General features: G+C 46.3%; 1 protein-coding gene across 1 annotated transcript; it reads right to left on the reverse strand.

Annotated features, from left to right (window-relative positions):
- Positions 1–1,126: 1,126 nt before the first annotated feature.
- Positions 1,127–16,932, reverse strand: LOC311118220 (ras-associating and dilute domain-containing protein-like; the record flags this gene model as incomplete). Its single annotated transcript, XM_084193063.1, has 8 exons — positions 1,127–1,226; positions 3,023–3,162; positions 6,798–6,928; positions 11,862–12,159; positions 12,697–13,286; positions 15,279–15,429; positions 16,594–16,766; positions 16,917–16,932. 8 exons carry the CDS (start codon positions 16,930–16,932, stop codon positions 1,127–1,129), a joined length of 1,599 nt encoding a protein of 532 aa, XP_084049189.1.
- Between the last annotated feature and the right edge of the window lie 357 nt (positions 16,933–17,289).

Here is a 17,289-nt window from a genome sequence, read left to right on the forward strand (position 1 = left end):
CTTTCTGATTGAGAGGGGGTCAAATACTTATTTCCCTCATTAAAATGCAAATCAATTTATAACATTTTTGACATGCGTTTTTCTGGATTTTGTTGTTGTTATTCTGTCTCTGTGTTCAAATAAACCTACCATTAAAATTATAGACTGATCATTTCTTTGTCAGTGGGAAAACATACAAAATCAGCAGGGGATCAAATACTTTTTTCCCTCACTGTATATATAGTCAATGAGAGTCCAACGATCATCATTTTGGACATTTTTCGTTGAATCTCAATGGTTTGTCATGCGTGTGTGCTTGTCAGCAGATTGGTTAACAGTGGCCCCCAGTTTAAGAACATACCAGAAAAGCTTAATCTCTTGGTTGTAATATTAATAAAGATGTGTTCACGCATAGGAACCTGCTTCTGAGATTATTCCCCACAACATGTTTGATTGAAAGCATTGTATTGTTGACTTCAGGGGGAGAAGGGTGGAGAATCGCACCACGGCCTCCAAATCTACTGTGCTTTAAAAGAACACCAGACTGATTGGTTAGACTTAGCTTCAATCACTGACTATTCGCAGGTGATTGGTCGAACTGCCTTGGCAGTCATACTCAAGAGATAATGGGGGAGTCGGGGTGACTCGGTACCTCCTCCAATCCAGGCAGGCGTGTGTTACCGTAGTAACAGTGCAGTAAAGAACATTAGAATGTCTGTCTGGTTTTTAAATCTCTGTTGACTCCTCTTGTCAAAAAAAACTCCTGATAAACTCCTGAGTCTTCCCAGTGTTTGGTGCTTGATCGATTCATTTGGGATTTTAGTTTTTTTCCAACCATCTTCGTCTGAGTTCTGTTTTTTACATTCAAGAGGATGAGGCTGATTTCAGATTAGAGTTGTGTGTGTCCGTGCATGTGATAGTTGGGATTGAAGGAAAGCTCTTTCTCGCTCCCAGGAGTATCTCCTCATTCCAGGATCTTGTCCATCTTCCTAGAATCCATCTCCTCTCTTCCGCTCTCCGTATCTCCCTCTTTCTCTTTGACAGACACTTCCTGTCATCTACCTCTTTCCTTCCTCTCTTCCCCCCTCTCTCCTGGTTGGAGCTGTGGGCAGCGTTCCGGGGTGGAGATTCCTGCCGTACCCACCAGTCAGCAGGACGAAGCGCTGATCTTCTCTGAGACCTCCAGGTCTGACTTGGCCACCAGGAAACGCAGACGCCCTCCGCCTAGCCGGATCAGATCCACAGCACTGGAGAGGGGGAGGAGGAGAGGAAAGAGAGAGAGGAAGGAAAGAGAGAGAGGAAGGAAAGAGAGAGAGGAAGGAAAGAGAGAGAGGAAGGAAAGAGAGAGAGGAAGGGTAGAGAGAGAGGAAGGAAAGAGAGAGAGGAAGGAAAGAGAGAGAGGAAGGGTAGAGAGAGAGAGGAAGGGTAGAGAGAGAGGAAGGAAAGAGAGAGAGGAAGGAAAGAGAGAGAGGAAGGAAAGAGGGAGAGGAAGGAAAGAGAGAGAGGAAGGGTAGAGAGAGAGAGGAAGGGTAGAAGGAGCGAGGAAGGGTAGAAGGAGCGAGGTAGAGTCGTATTACATAGTGATCACCAGAGATTCAGTTTTAATAATAGATAGGAGAGAGGTAGTCTGCTCCTATCAGGCTGGTCCCTCTAGTATCCTCACCTCTGGTAGTCTGCGCCTATCAGGCTGGTCCCTCTAGTATCCTCACCTCTGGTAGTCTGCTCCTATCAGGCTGGTCCCTCTAGTATCCTCACCTCTGGTAGTCTGTGCCTATCAGGCTGGTCCCTCTAGTATCCTCACCTCTGGTAGTCTGCTCCGATCAGGCTGGTCCCTCTAGTATCCTCACCTCTGGTAGTCTGCTCCGATCAGGCTGGTCCCTCTAGTATCCTCACCTCTGGTAGTCTGCTCCGATCAGGCTGGTCCCTCTAGTATCCTCACCTCTGGTAGTCTGCTCCTATCAGGCTGGTCCCTCTAGTATCCTCACCTCTGGTAGTCTGCGCCTATCAGGCTGGTCCTGCTAGTATCCTCACCTCTGGTAGTCTACTCCTATCAGGCTGGTCCCGCTAGTATCCTCACCTCTGGTAGTCTACTCCTATCAGGCTGGTCCCGCTAGTATCCTCACCTCTGGTAGTCTGCTCCTATCAGGCTGGTCCCTCTAGTATCCTCACCTCTGGTAGTCTGCGCCTATCAGGCTGGTCCCTCTAGTATCCTCACCTCTGGTAGTCTGCTCCTATCAGGCTGGTCCCTCTAGTATCCTCACCTCTGGTAGTCTGCGCCTATCAGGCTGGTCCTGCTAGTATCCTCACCTCTGGTAGTCTACTCCTATCAGGCTGGTCCCGCTAGTATCCTCACCTCTGGTAGTCTACTCCTATCAGGCTGGTCCCGCTAGTATCCTCACCTCTGGTAGTCTGCTCCTATCAGGCTGGTCCCTCTAGTATCCTCACCTCTGGTAGTCTGCGCCTATCAGGCTGGTCCCTCTAGTATCCTCACCTCTGGTAGTCTGCTCCTATCAGGCTGGTCCCTCTAGTTTCCTCACCTCTGGTAGTCTGCTCCTATCAGGCTGGTCCCTCTAGTATCCTCACCTCTGGTAGTCTGCTCCTGTCAGGCTGGTCCCTCTAGTATCCTCACCTCTGGTAGTCTGCTCCTATCAGGCTGGTCCCTCTAGTTTCCTCACCTCTGGTAGTCTGCTCCTATCAGGCTGGTCCCTCTAGTATCCTTACCTCTGGTAGTCTGCTCCTGTCAGGCTGGTCCCGCTAGTATCCTCACCTCTGGTAGTCTGCTCCTATCAGGCTGGTCCCTCTAGTATCCTCACCTCTGGTAGTCTGCTCCTATCAGGCTGGTCCCGCTAGTATCCTCACCTCTGGTAGTCTGCTCCTATCAGGCTGGTCCCGCTAGTATCCTCACCTCTGGTAGTCTGCTCCTATCAGGCTGGTCCCGCTAGTATCCTCACCTCTGGTAGTCTGCTCCTATCAGGCGGGTCCCGCTAGTATCCTCACCTCTGGTAGTCTGCTCCTATCAGGCTGGTCCCTCTAGTATCCTCACCTCTGGTAGTCTGCTCCTATCAGGCTGGTCCCGTTAACCGCTAGTATCCGGTCTCCAATCCTCAGCCTCCCGTCAGACGCTGCTGGACCGTCTGGAATCAGGGTTCTGATATAGATACCCGGAGCATTCAGAGGAGTGTGCTGGAGGAAGAGAGGAGAGGAGAGGGGGGGACAGGAGGAGGGTTTAGCTGTTTCAACGTTACCACCCCACTATGTTCAGCCAATCACTATTGCTGTGTGTACATTTTGTCAATGAATAAAGCCGGGATTTAATCGGATCGTGGATTTGGAAAATGCAGCATTTGAAGGTCAATTTCTGATTGAGCCGACATATGCAGCATTTACCTTGAATGTGGTCTCCGCGAACTCAGGAAGATTGTCTTTAAAAAGTGTATTGTAGACAAAGTGAGATCGGATTGAATCCCGGCCTCAATGTGTGGATACCTCCATGTGTGTCTCTAATGTTAAGAAACGTTGTGCGCAATCTCAAATGTTAAGAAACGTTGTGCGCATTCTCTAATGTTAAGAAACGTTGTGAATGATCTGTAGTGTTAAGAAACGTTGTGAACGATCTGTAATGTTAAGAAACGAAGAAACGTTGTGAACGATCTGTAATGTTAAGAAACGTTGTGAACTATCTGTAATGTTAAGAAACGTTGTGAGTGATCTGTAATGTTAAGAAACGTGTGCAATCTCTAATGCTGAGAAACGTTGTGCTCGATCTCTAATGTTAAGAAACGTTGTGCGCAATCTCTCATGTTTCGAAACGTTGTGCGCAATCACTCATGTTAAGAAACGTTGTTTGCTAACTATAATGTTAAGAAACGTTGTTTGCTATCTATAATGTTAAGAAACGTTGTTTGCGATCTACAATGTTAAGAAACGTTGTGAACGATCTGTAATGTTAAGAAACGTTGTGAGTGATCTGTAATGTTAAGAAACGTTGTGAGTGATTTCTCATGTTAAGAAACGTTATGCACAATCTCTCATGTTAAGAAACGTTGTGTGCAATCTCTCATGTTAAGAAACGTTGTGCGCGATCTATAATGTTAAGAAACGTTGTGCGCGATCTATAATATTAAGGAAGTCTCGAGGTTTTGCTCGCCTGAGGTAGAATTCCTCATGATAAGCTGTAGACCATACTCAGTATGACAAAAATGAAAAAATAATGTATGCACTCACTAACTGTAAGTCGCTCTGGATAAGAGCGTCTGCTAAATGACTAAAATGTAAATGTAAATGTATTTACCAAGAGAGTTTTCATCTATGTTATTCCTAGCTGTCTATTTACCACCACAAACCAATGCTGGCACTAAGACCGCACTCAATGAGCTGTTTAGGGCCATAAACAAACAAGAAAATGCACATTCAGATGCAGCGTTTCTCGTGGCCGGTGATTTTAATGCAGGGAAACTGTTTTACCTCATATTTACCAGCATGTCACCTGTGCAACTAGAGGTGTTCAAAACTCTAGATCACCTTTATTCCACACACAGAAACGCATACAGGGCCCTCTCTCGCTCTCCCTTTGGCAAATCAGAACCATAACTATATCCTCCTGCTTCCTGCTTACAAGCAAAAACACAAACCGGATGTACGGAATATGGAAGTGTTCCGATGAAGCGGTTGCTAAGCTACAGGACTGTTTCGCTAGCACAGATTGGAATATGTTCCGGCATTCATCCCATAACATTGAGGAGTTTTACAACATCAGTCACCGGTTTCATTAATAAGTGCATTGATGATGTCGTCCCCACAGTGACCGTACGTACTTACCCCAACCAGAAGCCATGGATTACAGGCAACATCCGCACTGAGCTAAAGGCTAGTGCTGCCGTTTTTAAGGAGCGGGACACTAAACCGGACGCTTATAAGAAATCCCGCTACGACCTCCGACGAGCCATCAAACAGACAACGCATCAATACAGGACTAAGATCGAATCCTACTACACCGGCTCTGACGCTCGACGGATGTGGCAGGGCTTGCAAACTATCACAGATTGCAAAGGGAAACCCAGCCGCGAGCTGCCCAGCGACGCGAACCTACCAGACGAAATAAATTCCTTTTATGCTCGCTTCGAGACAAGCAACACTGAACCGTGCATGAGAGCACCAGCTCTTCCGGATGACTGTGTGATCTCGCTCTTCGTAGCCGATGTGAGTAAGACCTTTTATTTTTCATTGCATTTGATTTTAGTATTTTACCCCCTTTTTCTCCCCAATTTCGATCTTGTCTCATTGCTGCAACTCCCCCAACGGGCTCGGGAGGCGAAGGTCGAGTCATGCGTCCTCCGAAACGTGACCCGCCAAACCGTGCTTTTAAACCCGGAAGCCAGCCGTACCAATGTGTCAGAGGAAACACCGTTCAACTGACGACCGAGTTCAGCCTGCAGGCTCCTGGCCCTCCACAAGGAGTCGCTAGAGCGTGATGAGCCAAGTAAAGCCCCCCCTTCCCCTAACCCGGACAACGCTGGGCCATTTGTGCGCCGCCCTATGGGACTCACGATCACGTCCGGTTGTGATACAGCCCGGTATCAAACCCGGGTCTGTAGTGACGCCTCTAGCACTGCCTTAGACCGCTGCGTCACTCGGGAGGCCCGTGAGTAAGACCTTTAAACAGGTTAACATTCTCAAGTCCGCGGGGCCAGACAGAATACCAGGACGCATACTCTGGGCATGGTCTGACCAACTGGCAAGTCTCTTACATTTACATTTACATCATTTAGCAGAAGCTCTTATCCAGAGCGACTTAGTTTTTTTTTTTCATACTGGCCCCCCGTGGAAATCAAACCCACAACCCTGGCGTTGCAAACGCCATGCTCTACCAACTGAGCTACATCCCTGCCGGCCATTCCCTCCCCTACCCTGGACGACGCTGGGCCAGTTGTGCGCCGCCCATGAGTCTCCCGGTCACGGCCGGCTGCAACAGAGCCCGGATTCGAACCAAGATCTCTAGTGGCACAGCTAGCACTGGGATGCAGTGCCTTAGACCACTGCGCCACTCAGGAGACTTCTTCACTGACATGTTCAACCTCTCCCTGATCCTGTCTGTAATATCTACATGTTTCAAGCAGACCACAGTCCCCGTGCCCAAGATCGCCAAGGTAACTAAATGACTATCGCCCCGTAGCGCTCACATCATTAGCCATGAAAGGCTTTGAAAGGCTGGTCATGGCTCACATCAACACCATCATCCCAGACACCCTGGACCCACTCCAAGTCACATGCTGCCCCGAAAGATCCACAGATGACGCAATCTGGATTGCAAATGGCTACCTGGAATACCTGCGTTGACCCTTTTTTGTACTAACTCTCACTGACACCCCATCACACACATACACACACACGCACATTACACACACACACTCAACACATACGCTGCTGCTACTGTCTATTATCTATCCTGTTGCCTAGTCACTTTACCCTTCCTATATGTACATAGCTACCTCAATTACCTCGTAGCCCTGCACATCGACTCGGTACTGGTACTTCCTGTATATAGACATGTTATTACCTGGTACTTCCTGTATATAGCCATGTTATTACCTCGTAGCCCTGCACATTGACTCAGTACTGGTACTTCCTGTATATAGCCATGTTATTTTTACTCGTTAATGTTATTCACTGTGTATTTATTCCTTGTCACATTTGTATTTTTATTTTATATATTTTATCTTTAACTCTGCATTGTTGGAAAAGGACCCGTCAGTAAACATTTCACTGTTAGTCTACACCTGTTGTTTTACGAAGCATAACATTTGATTTGATTTACTCACCAGTCCATCGATGAGTCCCATGCCCAGTCCGTATGGCCCCTTGTTCAGCTCCACTACAAACACCAGACAACACTCATCATCAGCTAGCAGGGGCCCGGGAGGCACGGGGAAGGGGAACTCACACACACTACCTGCACAGAGGACACACACACACACACCACAGCTAGATACACACAGAGCTACAAGGCAGTCCCACAAACACAGAACTAACACACACAGCTACAAGGCAGTCCCACAAACACAGAACTAACACACACAGCTACAAGGCAGTCCCACAAACACAGAACAACTAACACACAGAGCTACAAGGCAGTCCCACAAACACAGAACAACTAACACACAGAGCTACAAGGCAGTCCCACAAACACAGAACTAACACACACAGCTACAAGGCAGTCACACAAACACAGAACAACGAACACACAGAGCTACAAGGCAGTCACACAAACACAGAACTAACACACACAGCTACAAGGCAGTCACACAAACACAGAACAACTAACACACACAGCTACAAGGCAGTCCCACAAACACAGAACTACGAACACACAGAGCTACAAGGCAGTCCCACAAACACAGAACAACTAACACACAGACAGGCAGTCCCACAAACACAGAACTACTAACACACAGAGCTACAAGGCAGTCCCACAAACACAGAACAACGAACACACACAGTCAACGACTAAACAACTAAACAGACAGCGTAGACTAGAGGGCAGGTAGCCCAGCGGTTAAGCGCGTTGGCCCAGTAACCGAAAGGTCGCTGGTTCTGTTCCCTGAGCCGACTACGTGCTACATCTCGAGCAAGGCACTTAACCCTAATTGCTCCTGTAAATTTGCTCTGTGATTAGTGTCTGCTAAATGACTAAAATGTAAAAGTGACATGTAAAGCCATAGACATGCAGTACTGAACCCTATCACCAGGGGGCACACATCCAGAGTTTTATCAGGGAACAACAGCACTCCTCTCTACAGTTCTGTTGTCAGTCCGTTCTCATGTTATGGTGTATTTCGTATAGATTATGTCAAAAGTATATTTTCTTATATGTTGCTGTACATGAATTTATATCGTCAAGTCCATTGCTGATGTTATTGTTATATTTTATATATAAATACATGCATGTGTGTATTACATACTGTAAAAAAAACTATATTGCTGTGTATATGTCAGTAGAGGAGTCTTTACCCTCTAGCCTGTTGCCGATGTTATATTACCCATATATATGTCAGTAGAGGAGTCTTTACCCTCTAGTCCGTTGCCGATGTTATATTACCCATATATATGTCAGTAGAGGAGTCTTTACCCTCTAGTCCGTTGCCGATGTTATATTACCCATATATATGTCAGTAGAGGAGTCTTTACCCTCTAGCCTGTTGCCGATGTTATATTACCCGTCTATATGTCAGTAGAGGAGTCTTTACCCTCTAGCCTGTTGCCGATGTTATATTACCCATATATATGTCAGTAGAGGAGTCTTTACCCTCTAGCCTGTTGCCGATGTTATATTACCCGTCTATATGTCAGTAGAGGAGTCTTTACCCTCTAGCCTGTTGCCGATGTTATATTACCCGTCTATATGTCAGTAGAGGAGTCTTTACCCTCTAGTCCGTTGCCGATGTCATATTACCCATATATATGTCAGTAGAGGAGTCTTTACCCTCTAGTCCGTTGCCGATGTTATATTACCCGTCTATATGTCAGTAGAGGAGTCTTTACCCTCTAGTCCGTTGCCGATGTTATATTACCCATATATATGTCAGTAGAGGAGTCTTTACCCTCTAGTCCGTTGCCGATGTTATATTACCCGTCTATATGTCAGTAGAGGAGTCTTTACCCTCTAGTCCGTTGCCGATGTTATATTACCCATATATATGTCAGTAGAGGAGTCTTTACCCTCTAGCCCGTTGCCGATGTTATATTACCCGTCTATATGTCAGTAGAGGAGTCTTTACCCTCTAGCCTGTTGCCGATGTTATATTACCCGTCTATATGTCAGTAGAGGAGTCTTTACCCTCTAGTCCGTTGCCGATGTCATATTACCCATATATATGTCAGTAGAGGAGTCTTTACCGTCTAGTCCGTTGCCGATGTTATATTACCCATATATATGTCAGTAGAGGAGTCTTTACCCTCTAGCCCGTTGCCGATGTTATATTACCCGTCTATATGTCAGTAGAGGAGTCTTTACCCTCTAGCCTGTTGCCGATGTTATATTACCCGTCTATATGTCAGTAGAGGAGTCTTTACCCTCTAGCCTGTTGCCGATGTTATATTACCCATATATATGTCAGTAGAGGAGTCTTTACCCTCTAGTCCGTTGCCGATGTTATATTACCCATATATATGTCAGTAGAGGAGTCTTTACCCTCTAGCCCGTTGCCGATGTTATATTACCCATATATATGTCAGTAGAGGAGTCTTTACCCTCTAGCCGATGTTATATTACCCGTCTATATGTCAGTAGAGGAGTCTTTACCCTCTAGCCTGTTGCCGATGTTATATTACCCATATATATGTCAGTAGAGGAGTCTTTACCCTCTAGCCTGTTGCCGATGTTATATTACCCGTCTATATGTCAGTAGAGGAGTCTTTACCCTCTAGCCTGTTGCCGATGTTATATTACCCATATATATGTCAGTAGAGGAGTCTTTACCCTCTAGCCTGTTGCCGATGTTATATTACCCGTCTATATGTCAGTAGAGGAGTCTTTACCCTCTAGCCTGTTGCCGATGTTATATTACCCGTCTATATGTCAGTAGAGGAGTCTTTACCCTCTAGTCCGTTGCCGATGTTATATTACCCATATATATGTCAGTACAGGAGTCTTTACCCTCTAGTCTGTTGCCGATGTTATATTACCCATATATATGTCAGTAGAGGAGTCTTTACCCTCTAGTCCGTTGCCGATGTCATATTACCCATATATATGTCAGTAGAGGAGTCTTTACCCTCTAGCCCGTTGCCGATGTTATATTACCCATATATATGTCAGTAGAGGAGTCTTTACCCTCTAGTCCGTTGCCGATGTTATATTACCCGTCTATATGTCAGTAGAGGAGTCTTTACCCTCTAGTCCGTTGCCGATGTCATATTACCCATATATATGTCAGTAGAGGAGTCTTTACCGTCTAGTCCGTTGCCGATGTTATATTACCCATATATATGTCAGTAGAGGAGTCTTTACCCTCTAGCCCGTTGCCGATGTTATATTACCCGTCTATATGTCAGTAGAGGAGTCTTTACCCTCTAGCCTGTTGCCGATGTTATATTACCCGTCTATATGTCAGTAGAGGAGTCTTTACCCTCTAGCCTGTTGCCGATGTTATATTACCCATATATATGTCAGTAGAGGAGTCTTTACCCTCTAGTCCGTTGCCGATGTTATATTACCCATATATATGTCAGTAGAGGAGTCTTTACCCTCTAGCCCGTTGCCGATGTTATATTACCCATATATATGTCAGTAGAGGAGTCTTTACCCTCTAGCCGATGTTATATTACCCGTCTATATGTCAGTAGAGGAGTCTTTACCCTCTAGCCTGTTGCCGATGTTATATTACCCATATATATGTCAGTAGAGGAGTCTTTACCCTCTAGCCTGTTGCCGATGTTATATTACCCGTCTATATGTCAGTAGAGGAGTCTTTACCCTCTAGCCTGTTGCCGATGTTATATTACCCATATATATGTCAGTAGAGGAGTCTTTACCCTCTAGCCTGTTGCCGATGTTATATTACCCGTCTATATGTCAGTAGAGGAGTCTTTACCCTCTAGCCTGTTGCCGATGTTATATTACCCGTCTATATGTCAGTAGAGGAGTCTTTACCCTCTAGTCCGTTGCCGATGTTATATTACCCATATATATGTCAGTACAGGAGTCTTTACCCTCTAGTCTGTTGCCGATGTTATATTACCCATATATATGTCAGTAGAGGAGTCTTTACCCTCTAGTCCGTTGCCGATGTCATATTACCCATATATATGTCAGTAGAGGAGTCTTTACCCTCTAGCCCGTTGCCGATGTTATATTACCCATATATATGTCAGTAGAGGAGTCTTTACCCTCTAGTCCGTTGCCGATGTTATATTACCCGTCTATATGTCAGTAGAGGAGTCTTTACCCTCTAGCCCGTTGCCGATGTTATATTACCCATATATATGTCAGTAGAGGAGTCTTTACCCTCTAGCCTGTTGCCGATGTCATATTACCCATATATATGTCAGTAGAGGAGTCTTTACCCTCTAGCCTGTTGCCGATGTTATATTACCCGTCTATATGTCAGTAGAGGAGTCTTTACCCTCTAGTCCGTTGCCGATGTCATATTACCCGTATATATGTCAGTAGAGGAGTCTTTACCCTCTAGCCTGTTGCCGATGTTATATTACCCATATATATGTCAGTAGAGGAGTCTTTACCCTCTAGCCGATGTTATATTACCCGTCTATATGTCAGTAGAGGAGTCTTTACCCTCTAGCCTGTTGCCGATGTTATATTACCCATATATATGTCAGTAGAGGAGTCTTTACCCTCTAGCCTGTTGCCGATGTTATATTACCCGTCTATATGTCAGTAGAGGAGTCTTTACCCTCTAGCCTGTTGCCGATGTTATATTACCCATATATATGTCAGTAGAGGAGTCTTTACCCTCTAGCCTGTTGCCGATGTTATATTACCCGTCTATATGTCAGTAGAGGAGTCTTTACCCTCTAGCCTGTTGCCGATGTTATATTACCCGTCTATATGTCAGTAGAGGAGTCTTTACCCTCTAGTCCGTTGCCGATGTTATATTACCCATATATATGTCAGTAGAGGAGTCTTTACCCTCTAGTCTGTTGCCGATGTTATATTACCCATATATATGTCAGTAGAGGAGTCTTTACCCTCTAGTCCGTTGCCGATGTCATATTACCCATATATATGTCAGTAGAGGAGTCTTTACCCTATAGCCTGTTGCCGATGTCATATTACCCATATATATGTCAGTAGAGGAGTCTTTACCCTCTAGTCCGTTGCCGATGTCATATTACCCATATATATATGTCAGTAGAGGAGTCTTTACCGTCTAGTCCGTTGCTTTTCTTCCCATCCGTTGGAGGTCTGCTATTACTGCAGCCGTTGACCTGGGGGGCGTGTCCAACCAGGTCAGCCCCGCCCCCCTCAGGGTACAAGGGCGTGTTGGGCGGAGTCAGGAGGCACGAAAGGTCCTGGTTGGTTGCCCGGGGGTGGTGGGCGGTGCCATTCCTCCTCACACTGCTGTGAGATTGGCCTGGGGGTCTGTCCGTCACCCACTCCTCACCCGTCTCCCCCGCCTCCCCCCCTCCTGACCGGGGAATATTGTGGGACGGAGGACACTCCCTCTGGATGGGGGGGGGAGGGGGGGATAAAACAACACACAATTACAATACTGTTAAAGACAGGAGTGTTGGCCGCAGTAGGCCTCTCCCAGCCAGCCGTCCTGATGAACTACTTACTGGTCCTAAAGCCTTAATCTGATTACCATGGCTGTCATGTCTAGGACCCCGCACCGCCAGGGTGTGGGTGGGTGGGATCACATATGCGGCAAGTCTGAGTTCTTGCAGAGTTGGGAGTTGGGCCGGGGGGGGGGGGGCAGTATTGTCTGTGTGCACATCGATGTGTGTGGACGGAGTAAAGGGCCTTTTGTCTTTCATGTAAAAGATTACTGGTAACTACTGAAGAACCACAGCTGCTGAGGCACATGGCCCGGATTACTGCAAGGAGTGGGTGGGTCTGGGTGGGTCTGGGTGGGTGGGTGGGTGTGTGTGTGTGTGTGTGTGTGTGTGTGTGTGTGTGTGTGTGTGTGTGTGTGTGTGTGTGTGTGCGTGTGTGTGTGTGTGCGTGTGTGTGTGCGTGTGTGTGTGCATCACGTGACCTACCTGTGCTTCCTGCCAGTCTGCAGGGGCGGTACTAGTCCCGGTGCTCGTTCGTGTTCCAGTCCCGTTAACCGCCGTGGGAGTGTGTGTGTGTGTGTTGTTGACAGTGGGGTGAGTGTGAGTGTTGTTGACAGTGGGGTGTGTGTTGTTGACAGCGGGGTGAGTGTGAGTGTTGTTGCCAGTGGGGTGAGTGTGTGTGTTGTTGACAGCGGGGTGAGTGTGAGTGTTGTTGCCAGTGGGGTGAGTGTGAGTGTTGTTGCCAGTGGGGTGAGTGTGTGTGTTGTTGCCAGTGGGGTGAGTGTGAGTGTTGTTGCCAGTGGGGTGAGTGTTGTTGCCAGTGGGGTGTGTGTTGTTGCCAGTGGAGTGAGTGTGTGTGTTGTTGACAGTGGGGTGTGTGTTGTTGACAGTGGGGTGAGTGTGTGTGTTGTTGCCAGTGGGGTGAGTCTTGGTGCGTAGCCCCCAGAGGAAGTGTCTAACGTAGAGCAGCTGTCTGTAGATGCTGTCCTCTATACAGTCACTGTCTAGGTCCACTCTGAACCCCCCGCTGGGGAGGACGATGGGGGGGTGGTTCTCAAAACTCTCCAACAGGTCCACTGGGGGAGGGACAGACACGGCAGAGCAGGGGTTAGAATCCACACAGACACGGCAGAGCAGGGGTTAGAATCCACACAGACACGGCAGAGCAGGGGTTAGAATCCACACAGACACGGCAGAGCAGAGGGTTAGAATCCACACAGACACGGCAGAGCAGGGGTTAGAATCCACACAGACACGGCAGAGCAGGGGTTAGAATCCACACAGACACGGCAGAGCAGGGGTTAGAATCCACACAGACACGGCAGAGCAGGGGTTAGAATCCACACAGACACGGCAGAGCAGGGGTTAGAATCCACACAGACACGGCAGAGCAGAGGGTTAGAATCCACACAGACACGGCAGAGCAGGGGTTAGAACCCACACAGACACGGCAGAGCAGGGGGTTAGAATCCACACAGACACGGCAGAGCAGAGGGTTAGAATCCACACAGACACGGCAGAGCAGGGGTTAGAATCCACACAGACACGGCAGAGCAGGGGTTACACTTCAACTGTGAGAGACGGAATCTAAAACAAAAATCCAGAAAATCACATTGTATGATTTTTAAGTAATTAATTTGCATTTTATTGCATGACATAAGTATTTGATCACCTACCAACCAGTAAGAATTCCGGCTCTCACAGACCTGTTAGTTTTTCTTTAAGAAGCCCTCCTGTTCTCCACTCATTACCTGTATTAGCTGCATCTGTTTGAACTCGTTACCTGTATAAAAGACACCTGTCCACACACTCAATCAAACAGACTCCAACCTCTCCACAATGGCCAAGACCAGAGAGCTGTGTAAGGACATCAGGGATAAATTTGTAGACCTGCACAAGGCTGGGATGGGCTACAGGACAATAGGCAAGCAGCTTGGTGAGAAGGCAACAACTGTTGGCGCAATTATTAGAAAATGGAAGTTCAAGATGACGGTCAATCACCCTCGGTCTGGGGCTCCATGCAAGATCTCACCTCGTGGGGCATCAATAATCATGAGGAAGGTGAGGGATCAGCCCAGAACTACACAGCAGGACCTGGTCAACGACCTGAAGAGAGCTGGGACCACAGTTTCAAAGAAAACCATTAGTAACACACTACGCCGTCATGGATTAAAATCCTGCAGCGTACGCAAGGTCCCCCTGCTCAAGCCAGCGCATGTCCAGGCCCGTCTGAAGTTTGCCAATGACCATCTGGATGATCCAGAGGAGGAATGGGAGAAGGTCATGTGGTCTGATGAGACAAAAATAGAGCTTTTTGGTCTAAACTCCACTCGCCGTGTTTGGAGGAAGAAGAAGGATGAGTACAACCCCAAGAACACCATCCCAACCGTGAAGCATGGAGGTGGAAACAAAGGGGACAGGACGACTGCACCGTATTGAGGGGAGGATGGAAGGGGCCATGTATCGCGAGATCTTGGCCAACAACCTCCTTCCCTCAGTAAGAGCATTGAAGATGGGTCGTGGCTGTTGAAGATGGGTCGTGGCTGGGTCTTCCAGCATGACAACGACCCGAAACACACAGCCAGGGCAACTAAGGAGTGGCTCCGTAAGAAGCATCTCAAGGTCCTGGAGTGGCATAGCCAGTCTCCAGACCTGAACCCAATAGAAAATCTTTGGAGGGAGCTGAAAGTCTGTATTGCCCAGCGACAGCCCCGAAACCTGAAGGATCTGGAGAAGGGGGCCAAAATCCCTGCTGCAGTGTGTGCAAACCTGGTCAAGACCTACAGGAAACATATGATCTCTGTAATTGCAAACAAAGGTTTCTGTACCAAATATTAAGTTCTGCTTTTTCTGATGTATCAAATACTTATGTCATGCAATAAAATGCAAATTAATTACTTAAAAATCATACAATGTGATTTTCTGGATTTTTGTTTTAGATTCCGTCTCTCACAGTTGAAGTGTACCTATGATAAAAAAAATTACAGACCTCTACATGCTTTTGTAAGTAGGAAAACCTGCAAAATCGGCAGTGTGTATCAAATACTTGTTCTCCCCACTGTAGGTACCTGTCCTGTATATGTATGCCTCGTCCTCACTGCTGGGCTGCCAGATAGGGACAGGCCCCATCTCAGCCGTCAGCTGGTACTGAGTCAACAGGCCATGCAGCTGTACCGGCTTCAGACTGGGGTGGTCCGCACACAGCACCTTCCAACTCATCTAGAAATAAATATATCAGAATATACACTGCATTCGGAAAAGTATTCAGACCCCTTGACTTTTTTTCACATTTTTGTTACGTTAAAGCCTAATTCTAAAATGGATTAAATCGTTTTTCCCCCCTCATCAATCTACACACAATACCTCATAATGACAAAGCAAAAACCAGTTTTTTAGAAATGTTTGCAAATGTATAAAAAATAAAAAACTGATACCTTATTTACATAAGTATTCAGTGTATAAAGAATAAATATAGCAGAATATATATATATACAGCCTGTAGTATATACAGAATATATATATATACAGCCTGTAGTATATACAGAATATATATATATACAGCCTGTAGTATATAGCAGAATATATATATACAGCCTGTAGTATATACAGAATATATATATATACAGCCTGTAGTATATACAGAATATATATATATACAGCCAGTAGTATATACAGAATATATATATATACAGCCTGTAGTATATACAGAATATATATATACAGCCTGTAGTCTGGTTTTCCCACTTTAATTTTAAGGGTGACTCCAAATCCAGACCTCCATGGGTTGATAAATTTGATTTCCATTGATAATTTTTGTGTGATTTTGTTGTCAGCACATTCAACTATGTAAAGAAAAAAGTATTTAATAAGATTATTTCATTCATTCACATCTAGGATGTGTTGTTTAAGTGTTCCCTTTATTTTTTTGAGCGGCGTATTTCCACACTGAGGTTGGAATAATACTGTGAAATTGTGTAAATGACGATAATGCCCTTTTAATGTAAGAGCTGTTTGAAAACACCGCCTGAAATTTCAGCCTTCAGTGTGACGGAGTTTTGGCCAGCCTGGTGAATTAGTTAATAGACCAATAAAAAGGACAGCTCCAAACCTCTCTGCCAATCACAGCTAGTTTTCAGTTGTCCCCTCCCCACTCCGACCACTCCCAGACAGTCCCAAATTCTTGCTTGAGAAATTCCTCTTCGCTAAGAAAGTTTTTTTTTTTTTTTTTTTGACCACTTTAATGTAAACCAATCACAGTAAGGTACTTCATTGTTCATTGTTACCCAGAAATGATTTGATATTGATATAAAAATGGCTGCATTGGACCTTTACGGTGAGAAAAGGTTAGAGGTCAGAGGTTAGGGGTCAGGTGTGTGATGTTACCTGTGTTAGCTGCTGAGGGGGTGTGGCCAGGATGCTGACAGCACTGTTGAACTTGTTGAAGAACTTGTCTGCCAGGTGACTAAGCCCCGCCTTCCTAGCCCACTCTAGGACCATCCTCACACACGCCTGCACCTGCAGAACCTTAGAGCGCTGGAACCAGCCCCGCGACGGACCTACACACACACACACACACACACACACACACACACACACACACACACACACACACACACACACACACACACACACACACACACACACACACACACACACACACACACACACACACACAAAGATACCGTTATTTCCACACACACCTGTACCTATGCTGGAACACATTCCACACCTGTCTGGTTAGTCTGCTGTAGAACACATTCCACACCTGTCTGGTTAGTCTGCTGTAGAACACATTCCACACCTGTCTGGTTAGTCTGCTGTAGAACACATTCCACACCTGTCTGGTTAGTCTATTGTAGAACACATTCCACACCTGTCTGGTTAGTCTGCTGTAGAACACATTCCACACCTGTCTGGTTAGTCTGCTGTAGAACACATTCCACACCTGTCTGGTTAGTCTATTGTAGAACACATTCCACACCTGTCTGGTTAGTCTGCTGTAGAACACATTCCACACCTGTCTGGTTAGTCTATTGTAGAACACATTCCACACCTGTCTGGTTAGTCTGCTGTAGAACA

The sequence above is a fragment of the Coregonus lavaretus genome (genome assembly GCF_964263955.1).
Source record: "Coregonus lavaretus genome assembly, contig: HAP1_SCAFFOLD_1661, whole genome shotgun sequence".
Lineage (NCBI taxonomy): Eukaryota > Metazoa > Chordata > Actinopteri > Salmoniformes > Salmonidae > Coregonus > Coregonus lavaretus.